Source organism: Marmota marmota, unplaced genomic scaffold, assembly GCF_001458135.2.
Source record: "Marmota marmota marmota unplaced genomic scaffold, marMar, whole genome shotgun sequence".
NCBI classification, from domain to species: Eukaryota; Metazoa; Chordata; class Mammalia; order Rodentia; family Sciuridae; genus Marmota; species Marmota marmota.
The window spans coordinates 34,756,961-34,777,971 of NW_026000093.1; the positions used below are offsets into that span (position 1 = coordinate 34,756,961).

Consider the following 21,011-nt stretch of genomic DNA (forward strand, 5'->3'; position numbering starts at 1 on the left):
GTAGAAGGCAAGAAATAATTAAAATCAGAGCTGAAATTAATGAAATCGAAACAAAAGAAACAATTGAAAAAATTGACAAAACTAAAAGTTGGTTCTTTGAAAAAATAAACAAAATCGACAGACCCTTAGCCATGCTAGCGAAGAGAAGAAGAGAGAGAACTCAAATTACTAGCATACGGGATGAAAAAGGCAATATCACAACAGACACTTCAGAAATACAGAAGATAATCAAAAACTATTTTGAATCCTTATACTCCAATAAATTAGAAGATAGTGAAGGCATAGATAAATTTCTTAAGTCATATGATCTGCCCAGATTGAGTCAGGAGGATATAGACAACCTAAACAGACCAATATCAATTGAGGAAATAGAAGAAACCATCAAAAGACTACCAACTAAGAAAAGCCCAGGACCGGATGGGTATACAGCAGAATTTTACAAAACCTTTAAAGAAGAACTAATACCAATACTTTTCAAGCTACTTCAGGAAATAGAAAAGGAGGGAGAACTTCCAAATTCATTCTATGAGGCCAACATCACCCTGATACCTAAACCAGACAAAGACACTTCAAAGAAAGAAAACTACAGACCAATATCTCTAATGAACCTAGATGCAAAAATCCTCAATAAAATTCTGGCGAATCGGATACAAAAACATATCAAAAAAATTGTGCACCATGATCAAGTAGGATTCATCCCTGGGATGCAAGGCTGGTTCAATATACGGAAATCAATAAATGTTATTCACCACATCAATAGACTTAAAAATAAGAACCATATGATCATCTCGATAGATGCGGAAAAAGCATTCGACAAAGTACAGCATCCCTTTATGTTCAAAACTCTAGAAAAACTAGGGATAACAGGAACATACCTCAATATTGTAAAAGCAATCTATGCTAAGCCTCAGGCTAGCATCATTCTGAATGGAGAAAAACTGAAGGCATTCCCTCTAAAATCTGGAACAAGACAGGGATGCCCTCTCTCTCCACTTCTGTTCAACATAGTTCTCGAAACACTGGCCAGAGCAATTAGACAGACGAAAGAAATTAAAGGCATCAAAATAGGAAAAGAAGAACTTAAATTATCACTATTTGCAGATGATATGATTCTATACCTAGCAGACCCAAAAGGCTCTACAAAGAAACTATTAGAGCTAATAAATGAATTCAGCAAAGTGGCAGGATATAAAATCAACACGCATAAATCAAAGGCATTCCTGTATATCAGCGACAAATCCTCTGAAATGGAAATGAGGACAACCACTCCATTCACAATATCTTCAAAAAAAATAAAATACTTGGGAATCAACCTAACAAAAGAGGTGAAAGACTTATACAATGAAAACTACAGAACCCTAAAGAGAGAAATAGAAGAAGATCTTAGAAGATGGAAAAATATACCCTGTTCATGGATAGGCAGAACTAACATCATCAAAATGGCGATATTACCAAAAGTTCTCTATAGGTTTAATGCAATGCCAATCAAAATCCCAACGGCATTTCTTGTAGAAATAGAGAAAGCAATCATGAAATTCATATGGAAAAATAAAAGACCCAGAATAGCAAAAACAATGCTAAGCAGGAAGTGTGAATCAGGCGGTATAGCGATACCAGACTTCAAACTATACTACAGAGCAATAGTAACAAAAACAGCATGGTACTGGTACCAAAACAGGCGGGTGGACCAATGGTACAGAATAGAGGACACAGAAACCAATCCACAAAACTACAACTATCTTATATTTGATAAAGGGGCTAAAAGCATGCAATGGAGGAAGGATAGCATCTTCAACAAATGGTGCTGGGAAAACTGGAAATCCATATGCAACAAAATGAAACTGAATCCCTTTCTCTCGCCATGCACAAAAGTTAATTCAAAATGGATCAAGGAGCTTGATATCAAATCAGAGACACGCCGTCTGATAGAAGAAAAAGTTGGCTACGATCTACATACTGTGGGGTCGGGCTCCAAATTCCTCAATAGGACACCCATAGCACAAAAGTTAATAACTAGAATCAACAAATGGGACTTACTCAAACTAAAAAGTTTTTTCTCAGCAAAAGAAACAATAAGAGAGGTAAATAGGGAGCCTACATCCTGGGAACAAATCTTTACTCCTCACACTTCAGATAGAGCCCTAATATCCAGAGTATACAAAGAACTCAAAAAATTAGACAATAAGAGAACAAACAACCCAATCAACAAATGGGCCAAGGACCTGAACAGACACTTCTCAGAGGAGGACATACAATCAATCAACAAGTACATGAAAAAATGCTCACCATCTCTAGCAGTCAGAGAAATGCAAATCAAAACCACCCTAAGATACCATCTCACTCCAGTAAGATTGGCAGCCATTATGAAGTCAAACAACAACAAGTGCTGGCGAGGATGTGGGGAAAAGGGTACACTTGTACATTGCTGGTGGGACTGCAAATTGGTGCAGCCAATTTGGAAAGCAGTATGGAGATTTCTTGGAAAGCTGGGAATGGAGCCACCATTTGACCCAGCTATTCCCCTTCTCGGTCTATTCCCTAAAGACCTAAAAAGAGCATGCTACAGGGACACTGCTACATCGATGTTCATAGCAGCACAATTCACAATAGCAAGACTGTGGAACCAACCTAGATGCCCTTCAATAGACGAATGGATAAAAAAAATGTGGCATTTATACACAATGGAGTATTACTCTGCATTAAAAAATGACAAAATCATAGAATTTGCAGGGAAATGGATGGCATTAGAGCAGATTATGCTAAGTGAAGCTAGCCAATCCCTAAAAAACAAATGCCAAATGTCTTCTTTGATATAAGGAGAGTAACTAAGAACAGAGTAGGGACGAAGAGCATGAGAAGAAGATTAACATTAAACAGGGATGAGAGGTGGGAGGGAAAGGGAGAGAGAAGGGAAATTGCATGGAAATGGAAGGAGACCCTCAGGGTTATACAAAATTACATACAAGAGGAAGTGAGGGGAAAGGGAAAAAAAACAAGGGGGAGAAATGAATTACAGTAGATGGGGTAGAGAGAGAAGAGGGGAGGGGAGGGGAGGGAAGGGGGGAATAGTAGAGGATAGGAAAGGCAGCAGAATACAACAGATACTAGTATGGCAATATGTAAATCAGTGGATGTGTAACCGATGTGATCCTGCAATATGTATACAGGGTAAAAATGGGAGTTCATAACCCACTTGAATCAAAGTGTGAAATATGATATGTCAAGAACTATGTAATGTTTTGAACAACCAACAATAAAAATTAAAAAAAAAAAAAAGACTTCGGAGTTAGACCAGAAACCATGCAACTTCTAAAAGAAAACAAAGGATCAACACTCCAACATATTGACACAGACAACACTTTCTCAATAAGATCTCTAAAGCTCAGGAAATAATGCCAAGAGTTAATAATTGGGATGACATCAAATTAAAAAGCTTCTGCACAGCAAAGGAAACAAAGAATATGAAGAGAGAACTTACAGAATGGGAGAAAATCTTTGCCAGCTACTCTTGTGATGGAGGATTAATATCCAGAATATATAAAGTACTAAAAAAAATTATGCCCCAAACCCCCCAATTAACAAATGGGCAAATAAACTAAACAGACACTTCTCAAATGAAGAAATTCAAGTGGCCAACAAACATATGAAAAAATGTTCAATATCTCTAGAAATTAGAGAAATGCAAATCAAAACTACTCTAAGATTTTATCTCACTCCAGTCAGAATGGCAATTATCAAGAATACAAGCAATAATAAGTGTTGGTGAGAATGTGGGGAAAGAGGTACACTCACACATTGCTGGTGGGACTACAAATTAGTGCAACCAATTTGGAAAGCAGTATGGAGATTCCTCAGAAAACTTGGAATGTAACCACCATTTGATCTAGCTATCCCACTCCTCGGTTTATTTCCCAAAAAACTTAAAATCAGCATACTACAGTGATGCAGCTACATCAATGTTTATAGCAGCTCAATTCATAATAGCTGAACTATGGAATCAACCTAGATACCCTTCAACAGATGAATGGAAATGTGGTGTATCTATACACAATGGAATATTTACCTAGCCTTAAAGAAGAATCAAATTACGGCATTTGCAGGTAAATGGATGGAGTTGGAGAATATCATGCTAAGCGGAATAAATCAATCCCCAAAGACCAAAGACCAAATGTTTTCTCTGATATGTGAATGCTGATCCATATTGGGGGGGTTGTTGGGGAAGAATGGAGGAACTTTTGGGTTGGGCAGAGGGGAGTGAGGGGAGGAGAGGGAATGTGGTGTTGAGTGGGAAGGATGGTGGAATGAGATGGACATTATCACTTTATGTACATGTATAATTGCATGAACAATGTGACTGTATCATGTACAGCCAGATAAATGAGAAGTTGTGTTCTATTTGTGTACAAAGAATTGAAATGCATTCTGCTGTCATGTATAACTAATTAGAACAAATTTTAAAAAGATGACATTGAAAAAAAAAAGAATACAAACAATAATAAATGCCAGAGAGGATGTGGAGAACAAGCAGCACTTTTACACTGTTGATGGCTTGCATATCAGTATAATCACTCTGGAAATCAATGAGGAGGCTTCTTAAAAGACTAGGAATGAAATCACCACATGACCCAGCTCTTTGATATTTACCCTAAAGAGTTGGTGATCTTACTATAGTGATACATGCATATACATATTTATAACATCACAATTCACAATAGCAAACTATGGATCTAGCCTAGATGTCCATCAATGGATGAATGGGTAAAAGATTAGCTAATAATAATAATAATAATAATAATAATAATAATATCCATAATGATAACATTCATAGCTTATATTATCGAGTACTTACTATGAATCAGATAGTTTTCTAAGGTCTTTTTATTAACTCAATTAAGGCTTTTTCAATCCTATAGGATAGTCACATGTTATTGTGACTTCATTTGATGAAGAAAGAAGTCTCAGTTGAGTAACTTGCTCATATCTACACAAAGGAGTTTAATTTAGCCATAAAGAAGAATGAAATGATGAAATGATGGGTGACAGGTGTATTGTACAACTCACTGTATTTTAAACTTTTATGTAACAAAACATTTGTATCAAAATAAAAATATGATCTACAAAAAGGAAGAAAGAAAGAAACAAAGAAAGGAAGAAAATAAATAAATAAAGAACGAAAGAAAGAAAAAAAGAAAGAGAGAAAGAAAGAAAGAAAGAAAGAAAGAAAGAAAGAAAGAAAGAAAGAAAGAAAGAAAGAAAGAAAGAAAGAAAATGTGTGCTGCATATACAAAGTACAATGTGATTGGAGCCCCCTGAATTTGTGTAGTGTACAACCTGCCTGGCCCTTTCTAGCAGATACTGTATTTGGAACACACATGAAAAAATAGAATACAAAAGAAAATGAACCGATTGTGGAAGTAAAAGAAAAATGAAAATGGGGACATAAAATAGGATTTATTTTAAAAGCCGAATTTAGCCACAGGAGTGTTTCAGATTTAGTTTTAAGCCATTTATATGATAAAAATCGATCAATTCTTGGTTTTAAGATAGAAATAATCTCCTAAGTTTTTATTAAAGAGGCTACTCTCTGTAAAATGATGGAAAACTTTTTATTCCCACAACAGACACAACAGTGAATTTTCTAGGGTTATTTTAATAGGCTCTTCATTAAAGGCTGTGTATCATTCTCTAATTCAGTAAGAGTAATTCCGTGGATGGAGTGGGGTAGGTTAGTACAATGCATTTCATATACCCAACTATCTCTTTGTTGCTCTGGAAATGATTCACAGCACCATTTAGAATATTCGGAGAAACAAATAATACTTAAATATTGTCTTTCTCAGATGGGCTTATTTATTGACCTATTTTGTGGTGTTGGGGTGTGGAACCCAGGGCCTGGTGCATACTAGACAAGGGTTTTACTACTGAGGTACACCCTCAACTCACTGGACTTTGATAAGAAGCTTTTTTGTATGAGATTGCACAGATTATTGTGCTTTGGAGGTCAATCATGCAGGGAAGGATAAAGAGTTCACTGTATAAATAAAAGGAAAAGGAAAAAAATAAATTAGACATAAATTAAGACTATATTGAAATGTATAGTTCCACAACAGGCTGATGATTAACATTTGCCCTCAAGCTGTTCGTAATCTAGGAAGGGTGTGAGTGCATGTCAAGACAGCCAGATTAGCAAATAATAATAATAATAATAATAATAATAATAATAATAAATAATAATAACAACAACAACAAGAATAATAATATCCATAATGGTAACATTCATAGTTTATATTATTGAGTACTTACTATGAATCAGATAGTTTTCTAAGGTCTTTTTATTAACACAATTAATGCTTTTCAATCCTATCGGATAGTTATATGTTATTGTGACTCCATTTGACTGATGAAGAAAGAAGTCTCAGTTGAGTAACTTGCCCAGAGTCTCACAGCTCCTATATCATAGCATTGAGACACAAACCTAGTCAGGTATTCCTCTTAGAATGATACACCCAATTTAGAATGATTGATGATAACTAAAAGAAATGGGAATATTTCCTAAAATAAAGACAATTCTAATCTTAAATGCCTTTTCTCATGTAGAATTATTTCCCGGAATAGAAATAAAACTAACTCTAAATGCTATCAGTGGAAAAAACATCACATCCAATACTGAGTCAAGGGCTAAAACTTCAAACATTTGTTCCCATTAAGCAAATTTCCAACTGCATTATATTTGGGGGACATAAGGTTAGATCACCTGTGTAGATTTTTTTCTGAAATATTCTTTTATTTTTGTCAGTGTTATTGGGGGAACACTTTGTTCCTTGGTAATTTTGCAATTTGACTAAGAATAAATTCTAACAAAACTTTTGGGTTAGCAAATATCACAGGATGTTCTAGGGTCACCTCTGCTGGGCTTCTTGATCTTTGCAGATACTTTGATATTCAAAAAACTATGTACTGAATGGCAAACACATGTTAGCCTAGATATATATTTACATATTTTTTGAGGAGCATCTGCACACATGTATTTTTAACAAAGTTGGAGAGTTAAGATGTCACGGATATAAAACGCCTGGTCCCCTTTTCTTGACCAGGTCTTGATTTCAGAGTTGAATTGGCTTTAGAGAATTAATTAAATAATGAAGAATCCTGGTAAAAATTCTAAGGAAGGAGTGAGTAGAAAAATAATAATACGTACTCTGTACTTCATGACCTACCTACTTATCTCCCTTCAAATGCCCACAGAAATATTTTACTATGATAGTTTGGCTAGAAAACACTATATATCAAATGAGCTAATATGTTAGCCCAGGTAAATGCTTGTTGGGAGTCAAAACAGCTAGCAATGTCATGTATTTGTGAAAAGCTTATAGTTTTTTGACATGTTTTTTCCTCATGAATCCCCTGTATCTTCTGACTTAACAACCACACAATTTGCTAAACTAGGTTTCTGCATATAATTACAGACATAGAAACTAAAGTCCAGAGTCAGGTGAATTGTTCAAGAACAAATACTTCAGAGTTTTATCATTGATATTGAAACCTAAGATGAGAGCTAACTTCAAGTCAAGAGGCAGCTTCCTTAAACCACAATTTTGTAATTCCAAAGAAGCAATTTTTTTAAAAAGTTACTAGAAATTGAACTCTGGGGTGTTCAACTACTGAGCTACATCTCTAACTCTTAACCTTTTAATTTTTTTTTTTTTATCTTGAGACAGGGTCTCAGTAAGTTGCCTGCACTGGCTTTAAACTTATGATCCTCCTGTCTCAGTGTCCAGAGTTGCTGGATTACAGATATGTGCCACCATGCCCAGTGTGTGGTTGATTCTAGTGGTACAGACTTGCCAATGGACTTTAGGAAAAGTAAACAAGGGAATCAGTCCATCGGGCTGGTGCTATAAATTATGTAAAGTTATGAATATCTGCTGCCTCTCTACTATTCCAAATGGTGGTAAAAGAGCCTTAATTTCGCATTTCACCAAGTCACTTCAGGAGGGATTCTGAGAGTATTTAAACATACGTTTAAAAAAATGATACTGATAGTATATTTATTTGTTCAGAGGAATATTTGGGACTTACACGAGTTATGTTTTTTACTCTAAACAAAAAGGTGCTACATAACCAGAGTCTAAATTCCAAACTAGAGAAAATATAAATGCATATTTTTAAGTAGATATCATTCACAGTTTTAAAATAGGAAAAAATGGAAATGAAGAGCTTTCTCCCCAATATTAATCAATCAAATATGCCCACCTTTGCTCATATCTGTATCTATTATTTCTGCTTTTTTAGGAAAGGAAGAAGAAAAAAGATAAGAGTTATTTTGATGAAGAGTAAGAATATTGAATTAAAACAGTCTACACATCTCCCTGGCACCCATATTTTAAAAAAATCTACAGGAAATATAGGCAAAATAGCTTGAAGAGAAAAAAAGAGACAGAATTAGTTTTCAAAATATTTGGGCTTTTCACAATGATAAATAGCAATAAATATCAAAACAAAATCCTCAGAATGTTCTATTTGACAAAGATAATGTGAAAAGACAAAAAAATTTTGAATGAAAACCAGATTATCTAAAACAATAAAAATATGTCAATACTTAAATTCTACTCAATAACTACCCACATAACAATATATGTTGAAAAATGGATGGTAAACAAAAAAGATGTACAGACAGAAAATGATCACATTCATGAAAATAAATAGGCCCATTGGAAATTCATTCACTTAGGGAATATTTATCAAGACGTTTTATTTTCTAGGCATCATTTAGACAAATGCAAATTAAAAACAACCTATTAAAATATAAAACCAATGAGAAAAATAAAGTAATACCAGCAATGCTGAGGAAAAATAGCTATACATATCTGTTTGCATTGTAAATTGGTTCAGTCTTTTTCTGGAAAATAATTTGCTCATATATTAAAAGAGTTATAGAAATGTTTTTACCTTTTGACCTACTTATTCTACTTTTGGGAATAAACCTCAAAGGCATAACTTAAAGAAAAAGTAATTTTACAAAGATAAATATAGTATGCTATTCTTAATAATAAAAAACTGACAAAAAGCACACAAGGCTGAATATGCATATTCATGACAAAAATGAATGTGTATTTGTACATTCACAAAGATAGTAAGATAATTACATTCACTGATTTATTCAATAATTATTTATTAGGCATTTATGTGGGCCAAGCCCTGTTCTAAGGGCTAGGAATAGAATGCAGAATGAATGACACATGATGTCCATCAGGATTTCTTGCAGCCTGCTCAGTGACACTGTGCAAAGTAGAAAAATGTGGCTTCTCTGGGCATGTGTAGTCCCCATGGGTGCAAAGCTTGCCAGAAGAATTCCTCCTTTTGCAATGTAATAAGCACCTTTGCACGAGGGAGAGAACAGCAGCCAGGACTCTTGGTTCAAGAGTAGAATGTGGGCTGGACTCCAGCCCTCCTAACCCATCACTGGACATTCTGGTTCAGAGAATGCAGTTGGCACAGCAACACAAGGTAGCTCTGGCTCTTCCAATTTAGGAAGGAAAAAAAATACATTGAATAAATAAATGCACCAATGAGTTTATAGCTACAAAGATAAGTGCTCCCAAACAAGGCAATATAGTTCAAGAAGAGCGTATAGCAAGGTATCATGTGCATTATGATGAACACCCCAAATGACCTGTAGAGGTCCCTAGAGTGGGAGAAGGCAGTAAAACCTGAAAGAAGCGAAGATCCAGATAAAGGAGGTGGTGGGGGATATCCAGACTGAGGTAACAGCATGTGCACAAGACTTCCTGTGTTTGGATGGAGGATGGCACATTCAAAGAGCTGAAGGAGAGCAGCAGGATGTCTGGACTGAAGGTACAACCTGAAGTAGAGAGGTCAGCAGGGCTAGATTCTGCAGGATTTGTAAGTCAGGTTAAGAATTTTGTACTTATTTCTAAGAATGGCATGAAAGCATTGACTGACTTTAGGTAGAAGGAGAGTGACATGATCAGATCTGTCCTTCCAAAGGATTGCTTGGCCACTTGCAGTAGGTCATTGCAGATGTCCTATAAGAGGTGGGAGTGGTTTGGACTAAAGGGGTAGCAGTGGAGAAGGTAAGATGCCAGTGATTTGAAACACACATAGGAGGGTGAGATCAGCTGGTCTTGGAGATAGACGGGGCATGTAGGTGAAATAGAGGGAAGTATCAAGAAAATTCCTCTTTTTTCTCCATTAATATTTCATAAATTCACAATTTAAGTCTTTTGGATAGTATTAGTTTCCTAGGGTTCCTGTAATAAATTACCATAAAATAAGTATCCTACAGCTGCAAAAATGTATTCTTTCGTAGTTCTGGAGACTATACAAACTCAAGGTGTCAGCAGAACTGTGTTCCTTTTCATGACTCCAAAGAAAAATCTTTTCTTGCATCTGACAACTTCTGGTTGCCCCAGGCATTCCCCCCTGTGGCTGCTTCTTATCTTCACATAGATGCCTCTTCTGTTTCTTATAAGGACAAGTGTTTTTTGGTTTGGGACCCATTCAGATAATCCAGGATCATATTATCTTGGGGTTCTTATCTTAATGATATCTACAGAGACCCTTTTTCCAAATAAGGTCATATTTACATGTTCGAGGATTAGGATATGGACATACCTTTGTTGAGGTCACTCTTCACCTCACTATAGACATAATGTGCATTATGATGAATGCCCCAAATGACCTTTACATATGCTGTGGTAGGGGCTACCAGAACTTAGCTATGTGCACACATCATTGTCTCCATATATCATTTGGGGAGCACTGAAGGGTTTGTCCTCCATTTCCAAGTGCTAGTTTAGATCATAAGTGACCCCTGAAAGTTCTTGTGTTAAACTTGGTCCCTGGGTGATGCTATTGGTGGACACTTTAAGAGGTGAGGCCTAGTAGGAGGTCTTTGTGGCATTGAGTGTGTACCCTTGAAGAGGATTGTGAGATCTCTGCCTCTTCCGTTCTTTCTCTTTTTTTTCCCTAGCAATGAGGTGAGTGGTTTTGCTCTGCCACATGTTCCCGCCATGATGTACTGCCTTACTACAGGCCTAAACACAGTGGGCCAACTGATCATGGACTCAATCCTCTGAAACAATGAACCAAAAGAAATTTTATAATTTTCTTTTTCTGAGTTGATTATCTTTGGTGTCTGTTATGATGATGGGAAGCTGATAAACATCCCAAATAACTTCAAGTAATCACCGAGTCTAAAAGGCATACTGGTCCTTGGGAAGCCTTTGTGTTCCAGAGTGTCCTGTGCATACTCTCATCATCAGATGTAATCCATGCATTTAATCACCTGGCATTGAAGTCCCTCATTTACTTAACTCACTTGTTTGTAAGGCATTGAGGGAAACAAATGTATTCACCTTTGCATCCTCATGGCTGGCACTGTGCCTAGTAAAGAAGGGATTCTATGACCTTCTTTGAGGCACTTCACATTAGACTATAAGTGGTCCTGAAAATTTTTTTTTGTTTGTTTCTGTCAAACCACAGTTAACTTTCTCTCTCTCTCTCTCTCTCTCTCTCTCTCTCTCTCTCTCTCTGTGTGTGTGTGTGTGTGTGTGTGCGTGTGTGTGTGTGTGTTTGTGGTGCTGGAGATGGAACCCAGGGCTTTATACATGTTATATAAGCAGTCCACCAACTGAACTATCGCCTCAGCCCATAATTAACTACTTAATTAATTCAAGATAACTGAATGGCTGATGCACAATTTTTAATGGAGCCAGGATATAAATAAAAACCACCACATATTGTTTAGTTTTCATGTAGCTGCTGGTAACATATAAATTCTTATATTTTAATAGCTCAGTCTGTTGGAAAGACCCATCTGAATAAATTACCTATAAATCAGGAGTAGTTACTATAATAAATGCACACATGAAATATTATGGGGGCAAAGAACAGGGAGCAGCTATTTGTTTGGGGGATAGTTAGAAATGACTTCCAAGAGATGACATATAAATCGGTTCTTGAAGGATGAGTGAGCAGAAATTTTCCAGGGGGAGAATATTCCAAAGTGAGATGGAACTGGTTGGGAATTCTATTGAAACCATAATAGCAATACAAGAGTGAAAATTCAGTCATTTCAAGAATAATGGGATTTTCTTTTCTTTCTTTTTTCTTTTTTTTTAACAGATGCAGAAGGCAGATAAAGAAGTGGTTAATTATATTGAGGGAATAAGACTTGATACTAAATGTACATGTAAGGCTAACGATGGAGGCAGAACCACCATGAGGCCATCCCTCAGCAGACTCTGGGTCTTTCTTTTTAAAAATGGGGTGCCTGCACTCTTTGGATGTTGATTAGAAATGTGGTCTGGGTTTTCTCCATGGCAGGCTGTAAATCTATATTTTAGTCAGGAATTTGCTCTTTTGGATTAATATATAATGTCCTTGAAAGCCCTCAATTCTTTTCTTTCTTATTTTTTTTCCTAAGGGGGGGAAAAAACCTTCTTTAAAAAGCTACATGATAGTGCTGTATTTAGCTCATTTCAACAAAGGTCACGGCATTTCTGAGTAGTAAACACTATTACTAGATCTTTCCAGTGTCTGGGTGTTTGGCAGCCATGCCTCCATCTGGAATAAATGACTGGAACTCCAAGGGTGTAGGACAGCTGTGGGCCTGTGAAGCCTGTGGGCATCTGGAAGAGGCAGATGCATCCTGTTTCTCCTCAGCCACAGCCAGGAAGAGAATCAAGGCAAAACTCTCTCTTTTGCTCAAATCAGCCAGACTATTGAGCAAGTTTAAAGCCTGTCTGGTCCACAGGTTTTATTTTGGCTTTAGAAACCAAATGGATAAGAGGAGATTTATTGAAGAAGCTGCTGTCAGGAATCTAGGATTACTTTCAGTTGCAGCCTAGCAGCACCTGGATTCTATTCCTAGGATATTTCCTCCTGTGAGGGTAATATCAGCAATTAATATACTTGTATTTGTAAAGCTTTATTCTTTAGGGAATATCCAACCCTTGGGAGAGGTCAGCTAATTAATTTCTGCAATGTTTCAGATTAGACTGTTGTGTGTTTTATGACTTTGAAGATAACAGTGATTATTAAGCTGTAAAAATACGAAATCATTTTTGTAAGGAGTCCCACTAAGGAAGTAATAGAAAACAGTCAAAGAACTTGGATATTCTAAGAAGGATTTTTCACCACTGCCTCAGAGCAGGACCCTCATAGGAGTGTCCACCCAGCTGTTAAGCAAGGGGAAAAATTACAAACACAAACAATATTATCAAAAGAAAAGTAATATGCTTCAACATTCTAAGGAAACCCACATTACTCTAGAGATGATCTGAAATCATCTATATCTCTGGATCAGAGACAACTTCTTAGCAGCTTTGAAGCCAGTGATTGGACAAATGCCTTTCATTTGTGGTGGTGGAAAAGTCACTGGACCCATGAACACGTAGGTTTGAGCATATCTCCCTCAGTGATGAGCTCTTAACCTTGGCAAGATACTGGGTACCTCAGAATAGCAATGCTCTCAATTATGGAATGATTAATAATTGCCCAACAGTAGACTCTTCTCTTCACCTTAAGAACCAGCCTCCCGGTTCAAGAAGCTCATCTTTCACTCAAATCACTGCTACTGACTTCCAATGAGTCTCCTCTATTTCATGCCTGCTCATGTACTATGTCTTTTTCATATAGCTCTTGGAGTGGTCTTTTAAATTGCTATTCAGTTTGTGTTATTCTTTTGCCTAAAATCCTCTACAGGAATCCGTTGTATTTAGAATAAAGTACAAACTCCTTACCATGGCCTTCATGACCTTGCATGGCCCTTGCTCACCCACCAGGCCTTATCTTGCCATAGTATCCTTGTTCACTGTGCTCCAGCCATACTGACTTTTCCGCCCCTTGACCAGACAAGGCTGCTTTACGTCTGGGCCTTGGCTGTTCAACCATCTTCCCCATTTCTGAATGGCTCTTTTATTTACTCCTTCAAGTCTTAGGTCAAATAACTTCTGTTCAGAGAGGTCATCCCTGACTACCGTATTTAAAGTAGCATCCTCTGCCACTTTCTAACATTTTTTTTCATTCACAGCAATTATCACAATGTGAATTTATCTTGTCTAGTTAATTGTTTTACTATTTATTATAATTCCCCCCACCCCCAAGACTGTCAGCTCTGTGAGAAACAATTTTTTTTTCCTTGTAGTGCTAGGGATTGAACCCAGGGCCTAGTCCATATGAGGCAAGCACTCTACCCAGTTCAAGAAACAATGTTTTTATCTACTGTTTTTACTGAGCATTCTCAGGATTTAGAATAATACTTGACAATCTTAGTATGTACTAGGTACTCAATGAATTTATATTTTTTGGATGAATAATGAATGCATTTAAAGGTAATTATGCATATGGAAGTGTTGAGCCCACAAAATGCTTTAATTTGCGCTTATATTCTTCTTCTTGGGGACTTGTTCTGGGATAAACTTCTCTTGACCAATAGGAAATAATGATAATGATACTTAATACTTATGAGTTTCAAGTATATATGGGACACTGTTCTAAGTGCTTTTAATGAATTGCCTCATTTACCAACCCTCTAAGATATGTACTGCTATTATTATAATTATTAAGATGACTAGACTAGAGAACAGATGGCCAAGTAACAGAGGAAGAAAGCTAGTGAGTGGGAAACTAGGATATAGACTCAAGCAATTTAGTCCCACAGCTATGATCTTATCTTTAACTTACTCAAATACCCTTTGTTAACCTAGCATTCAAGTTTTTAACAATCTGGTAACAGCCAACTCTCCCAACCTCTTCTCTCACTAACCTCATTCATTGACTAGTTCATTCATTTATTCATTCGATGCACATTGAATGTTTATCTACCTTCTGCAGGTCACTGACCTAGGTCCTAGGACTACACAGCTAAATAACCTAGTATCCTTCTTCAGGTCTTCTGAGATAAGGGAAAGGATGGTTGGAAACATGAACATCCTTATTTTACCAATGCTCTTAGCACAATCAACCCTTTGAAAAACTCAAGCAGGGAGTTTACTTATTTTATTACCTAAGATTGTTCTTTTATGACAAGGGATGGATTTTAATATTTATGAGGTGTCTTCTAGATACCTGATTTCTCCAAACACAGCTCCAGCTTTCAGGGTAACCAGAACTTTAGTACCATCAGGCCCTCCAAGGACTTGGACTTCTCCATGCTTAATGATATACATTTCTTTACCAATTTCTCCCTGTATGCCAAATATAAAGAGAAACACATAGTCATTGTACACTTAACAATTATACCCCAAATTAAGAAATATAAACTCTTCCAGAGGAGCAAATACAAATGATGGAAGCGCAGGACATGATTGTAAAAACAGTTTTCTTAAGACCTCTGTTATAGAAACTGTTTGGACATATTATATGAAAGGAAATGATTGGAAAGAAAATACTTTGCAACACTTGAGCACTGTAAGCCAACACTGGACACAGTCAGCATACTGCCCGAGGAATGGGCATGAGTAAAGAAAATAACTGATTGGATGAATGATGTACTCTGGTTTTGGTGACCACAGTTATCCTCTGAAGAAGGTACTTGATCCATCCAAAAAGCACAGACTACAGCCATTCCAAGGTGAATTCTGTCTTTCTGCCTATGCCACTGAGGTCTGATTTTGGGACTCAAGGCACAGGAGACCTTAAAGCTATTATTTTTGCTCCATATTGAGAGATGCTAATGCACCAAGTTATCTTACTCAGTTCTTGTTTATCTTTGGAAACTCCTGGGAACCAGGGCAATGACCTGTAATCGAGTCCCTAGAATTTGTCTCTTGGGATATTCACATGGTCCCAAGTCAATGGTGTTATTCTGTATGCCTGAGGCAGTGTGGCAGCTGTCCGCATTCTTTAATGTAAACACATGATTTTTGATGTGGCCCTTGTACCTGGTTTTGAGCTTAGATCATGATTGTCATTTAGTTAAATGACTAGCCTCATTTAAGTACTCTGGACTCAATAACTCAGATTTCTCCAAGCTCATGTCCCTGTGGTACAATACAGAGAAAAATGCATATACATGTGGCCCTCATAGAAGTAGGGCCTAGAATGCCTGTGACTGATTTCTCTAGTCTTTACTCCTATACATCTTTTTCTAACTGTTCCTGACGATCCTTTACTATAATAAATCTTAAGCTATGAATATAACTTTTTGTTGAATTATGTGAATCCTTATTGTGAATCACTGAAGTAGTGGGTAATTATGGGGTCCTTGAACACATCTCAACTTCCAGAAAGAATAAATGTGTCCACCTTAGTGAAATTTAGGTCAAGAGAAGCTGTTAAATTCCAAAAATCCAATTTGCATAATAGTAGACAAGATATTTAGGTAGGTCCATCCCTTCATTCATATTAAGTAAGGTCTTCATCTGCCTGGGCTCTTTCTGTGGTCTGAATGTATCCTTCAAATTTTTTTATGTTGGAAATTTAGTCATTAACTTCATATGTTAATGGAGTTGGAGGTGGGATCTTTGTGAGGTGATTAGGTCCTAGGGAGCTCTGCATTCTTGAATGGACCATTTATGGATCAGTGGATTATCACCAGAGTGGTGGTTGTCATAAAAGCAGCTTTCTGTGGTGAGCTTGCTCTGACTTGCCATGTGATGTCCTCTGCCATATACTAGTGCAGCAAGAAGGGCCTCACCAGATGCTGAGCAGATGCTGGTGCCATGTGCTGGGACTTTTCAGTCTATAGAACTGTGAGATAAATAAACCTTTATTCTTTGTAAATTACTCTGTCTGTGGTATTCAGTTATACAACAGAAAACAGACCATAAACAAGTAGCAGGATTATAATAAATTTACTTACTTGGTTTAGGAAGGGACTAGATTGAATTAATCAAACAAACATTCTTATTATTTATACTTCCAAAGGATTAGATAAAATACATTAAAATCAATTCAAGATTAAACAATATTAATTATGGTTTATGTCTGAGATGGCTGAGACAATGTCTGCTGTGTTCCAGTGCTGAGCACAAGGCTTGATATATAGTAGGCACTCTTTTATGAATAAGGGAAATACAATTGTTTCTGGGAAGTTTTGAAGTCCTTTGATACCTACAGTTATATTCCTCAACATTAAGTGTATTATAATTATTAGGCTGAGTTTAAAGTTGTTAGATTGTACCTTTTGGTTGATACCTGGGAAATTGAAATTCTCATTTTATCTCCCCATTACCTTCATGAGGAACATAGAATAGGAACTGTCATTTCTACTCTTCCAAGAAGAAAGCCAGGTGTGATGGTGCACACCTGTAATCTCAGCAGCTCTGGAGGCTGAGGTAAAAGGATTGTGAGTTCAAAGCCAGCCTCAGCAAAAGCAAGGTGCTAAGCAACTCAGTGAGACCTGTCTTCTAAATAAAATACAAGATAGGGCTGGGAATGTGGCTTAATGTTCCAGTGCCCCTGAGTTCAATCCCCAGTATCACCCGTCTCCCCCCCACCCCCCCAAAAAAGAAAACAAAGGCACAGATTGACTTAGCTGAGTAATCAATATTCTATGACTTGGTAATTAAAAACAAAAGGAAGCTGAGAACCCACATTTCCTAACTGAGCAGTGAAAGAGGTATGTTTAACTTTTATATTGTGTAACATATTAAGCATTTATTTAAAATTATATATAGATCAAAGTAGAATAAGAGTTTTATTATAGTTATTTATATAATATCAATACCTCTACTAATAGTTTGACTTTGCATAGTACTTTTAAAAATAATGAGGGGCTGAGGTTGTGGCTTAGTGGCAGAGCATTTGCCTGACATGTGTGAGGCACTGGGTTCAATTCTCAGCACCACATATAAATAAATGAATAAACTAAAGATACATCAACAACTAAAAAAACAAAAGAATAATGAGTACATTTGATATTTGTGTAGTTTTTTTTTTCTCTTGATACCAGGGATTGAACCACTAGGCTATACCTCCAGCCCTTTTTATATCTTATTTTGAGACAGGGTCTTGCTAAGTTGCTGGGGCTGGCTTTGAACTTGCTATCTTCTTGCCTCAGCCTTCTGAGCTGCTGCCATTATAGGCATGTGCTACCATGCCTGGATTGCATAGCTTCTTATTTTATTTCCTGCATTTGTTCTATCAGAATGTGCTGTTTTATATTGGAAAGCATTTCATAGACATGAACTTTTTTAATTCTTGCAAAAATCCCAGTGAGATCAAATAGGGAAGGTATCATTACTCTTACTTAAAAATTCGTAGTAGAGGTTTAGAAAGATAAGTGTCTTGCACAAAGTTAAAAGATCGGCTGGTGACAGCACTAGAACTGGCAACATCTATGTCACCTCACACGCCTCACATGCAGATGACCATATCCAACATTGGATCCAACATCCAAGATTTCTCTCTTAAACATGAATAAAATAGATATAAATCACTTAATTTATTAATTTTGGCATACTAGGGATTGAACACAGGGGTGCTTTACCACTGAGTTACATCCTTTCTATTTTTTTGTTTCGAGACAAGGTCTTATTGAGTTACTGAGGCTGGCCTCAGACGTGATCTTCTTATCTCAGTTTTCTGATTCACTGGGATTATAGGCCTGTGACATAGTGCCTGGGGAATGATTTTAAAAGTAAGGCAAAGCATCTGAAAATTAGTTTTCCAAGGGGTACTCCAGGAAGTAATGATCAGGACAGGGTCACATTCTGTGTTTTTTTGCATGAAGTAGTTCTCAAGGAACTGGAATGATTTTTTTAAAGGCAGTTATTACAACTGACTGGAGGTAGAAGTACATAATGGGTGCTTAAATATAGTTCAGCACTTTTAATTATTTCTTAATGATCATTTCAATAATTTTCCAAGGAGATCTGGCATAATCAACGAACCAAAACTTCCACTATTTCTTGCATATTTCTAGGCTAATTTAAACCTTTCCTGCAAGTTTAATTAGCATTCAAATGAAGTAGGCATCCCTCAGAGAATAAGGGCTGAGAGCTGTGCAAAATAAAATGGAACCAAGCTCTGAGGCTGGTGTATGAACTGATTCCAAGAAAGTGCAGAAGTGCAAGTGCTTCATGAAGGGTGTGCAGCCTTTAGTGAGATCCAAGTTGGAATTTCAGGGTTCCTAGTAGAAGGCTATTCCAAGGCTGGTGGGGGCATTATGAAACTCAAGTGGATCCTATCAGGAAACAGCAGTGATGCTCACAATGTGGTTACGGGATCATCAGCATCACTTAAGAGCTTATTTAGAGGGGCAAGTTCTCAGGCCTGCTTCAGAAATATTAAATCAGAATCTCAGGGAATGAAATCCTGGGAGTCTGTGTTTTAAGATCTCTGGCACCCCATGAACAATGGTGCACACTTGTGATAGGAGTGGTTTTAAAGGCTGAGGGAGGAGCAAGTTCAAAGCCAGCCTCAGTGACTGAGTGAAGCTCTAAGCAATTTAGCGAGACCCTGTCTCAAAATAAAAAACATAAAAAAATGAACTGGGAATGTGGCTCAGTGGTTAAGTGCCCCTGGGCTCAATCCCAGTACCAAGAAAAAAAAAAAAAGATTTCTGGGTAATTTCTACATTGCTGTAGAACATCCTGAAGAAATTCCTAAATAGTCTCAAAGCAGTCCAAACAACCCACTCAGTAACTTTAGAGACCATTTTGAGGATTTGACCCTTCAGCAAACTCAGTCCTAAACCCTGCCATTTCTTAAATTATTTTGGTAACCTGAAATTGAACATGATTTTTTCCCCCTTCATATTTCCTATAGTGTTTTGTGGAAATGATAAGCAAAAAACCAGTGTGAACTGGCTGTCTAAAGTCTGGACAAGTAATAGCCCTTTTTTCTCTGTCAAAAAGAAATGTGACTTATAGTTCTCATGTGGTCTCCTTTCTACCTTTCCTTCCCTTGGTGTTGTTCACCGATCTGTTTTTATTATTGGGTGATCAATGTGGCATGATGAAAACATTAGAAATGAGAAGGCTGTATCTCTACTCTGCATTTCACACTTCGTTAGGCAAATTTTTACTGCTTAGGGGCCCAAGTGCTAAAGTTTCTATGAGTCATCTCAATTTCCAGTCCCTGCTGCTATTGGAACAAATTGAAAGGCCATTTTGGTACATTAAGACCATATCATTTCAATGCATCACTGCTCCAAGGGGTCCTTAAATTGCACTGTGGTTTATATTTCCCATTCTAATGAAATGATTTTACCTACTTTTTTTTTTTTTTTTTTTTTTTTAAGGATTGAAGATCAAACCCAAATGCTAGGCAACATTCTACCCCTGAGCTTCAACCCCAGCCCTTTTTAATTTTTATTTTGAGATAGGGTCTTGCAAAGTTGCCTGGTCCGGCCTGGAATATGCAATTCTTTTGCCTTGGCCTCCCTAGTGGCTGTGAATACAGGCATGTGACACAGTGCCTGGCTTAGTCTGCCTACTTTTAACTCAGACAAGTTTGTGTGGGATTGTGTGTTCTTGGTTTCCTTTATGCCACAATCTCTTCTTGGTTTCCCTTCTTTTATTTCTGACAGTTCCTCCTTAACTGCCTTCTCTGAGTATTCTTCATTGATCTCCTTCATGTTCTTCACCGACCTTCATGTTCTTCAAAGTTACAGCTTCAGCCTTCTTTGTCTTACCTTTCTCTTGACTTGCTTTTGAAGTCAGCTTCCACTATACCGCAGTGCCCAAACATTTGCTGTCAACTACCTATCATCAGACTGATTTCCACCTGTCACCTGGTGCCTCCAGCCTGATACTTTAAGTAGTTTACAGTCCATTTGACTTTGCTTTCTCCACTAGCTCAGTCACTCACGTGCTTCCATTCTTTGGATATGTGAAGCTCTGTTTTGCCCACTGGTCCACCATCTTCTCATCAAAAATGCTATCCTGGCCTCTGGCTTTTTTGTCTGTTAGCTTTTAAAATTTTTACTAAAGAACTATTTTAATCCTTTGATTTTCCAAAGGTCATGCCTGAGAAAATGATAATTTCCCTCTCTCCCAACCTCCAGTGTAAATTACGTGCCTTTGCATACTTTCCTGGCA

The 21,011-nt window shown here is 37.1% G+C and overlaps 1 protein-coding gene across 1 annotated transcript in view; it reads right to left on the reverse strand.

The window, feature by feature from the left end:
- The window catches only part of Cngb3 (cyclic nucleotide gated channel subunit beta 3), a 150,179-nt gene that overhangs the window by 12,067 nt on the left and 117,101 nt on the right, over positions 1–21,011 (reverse strand). The window contains exon 15 of the mRNA XM_015485764.2: positions 15,094–15,212. Coding sequence (XP_015341250.1) covers positions 15,094–15,212 — 119 coding nt within the window. The remainder of the gene's footprint in view (positions 1–15,093; positions 15,213–21,011) is intronic.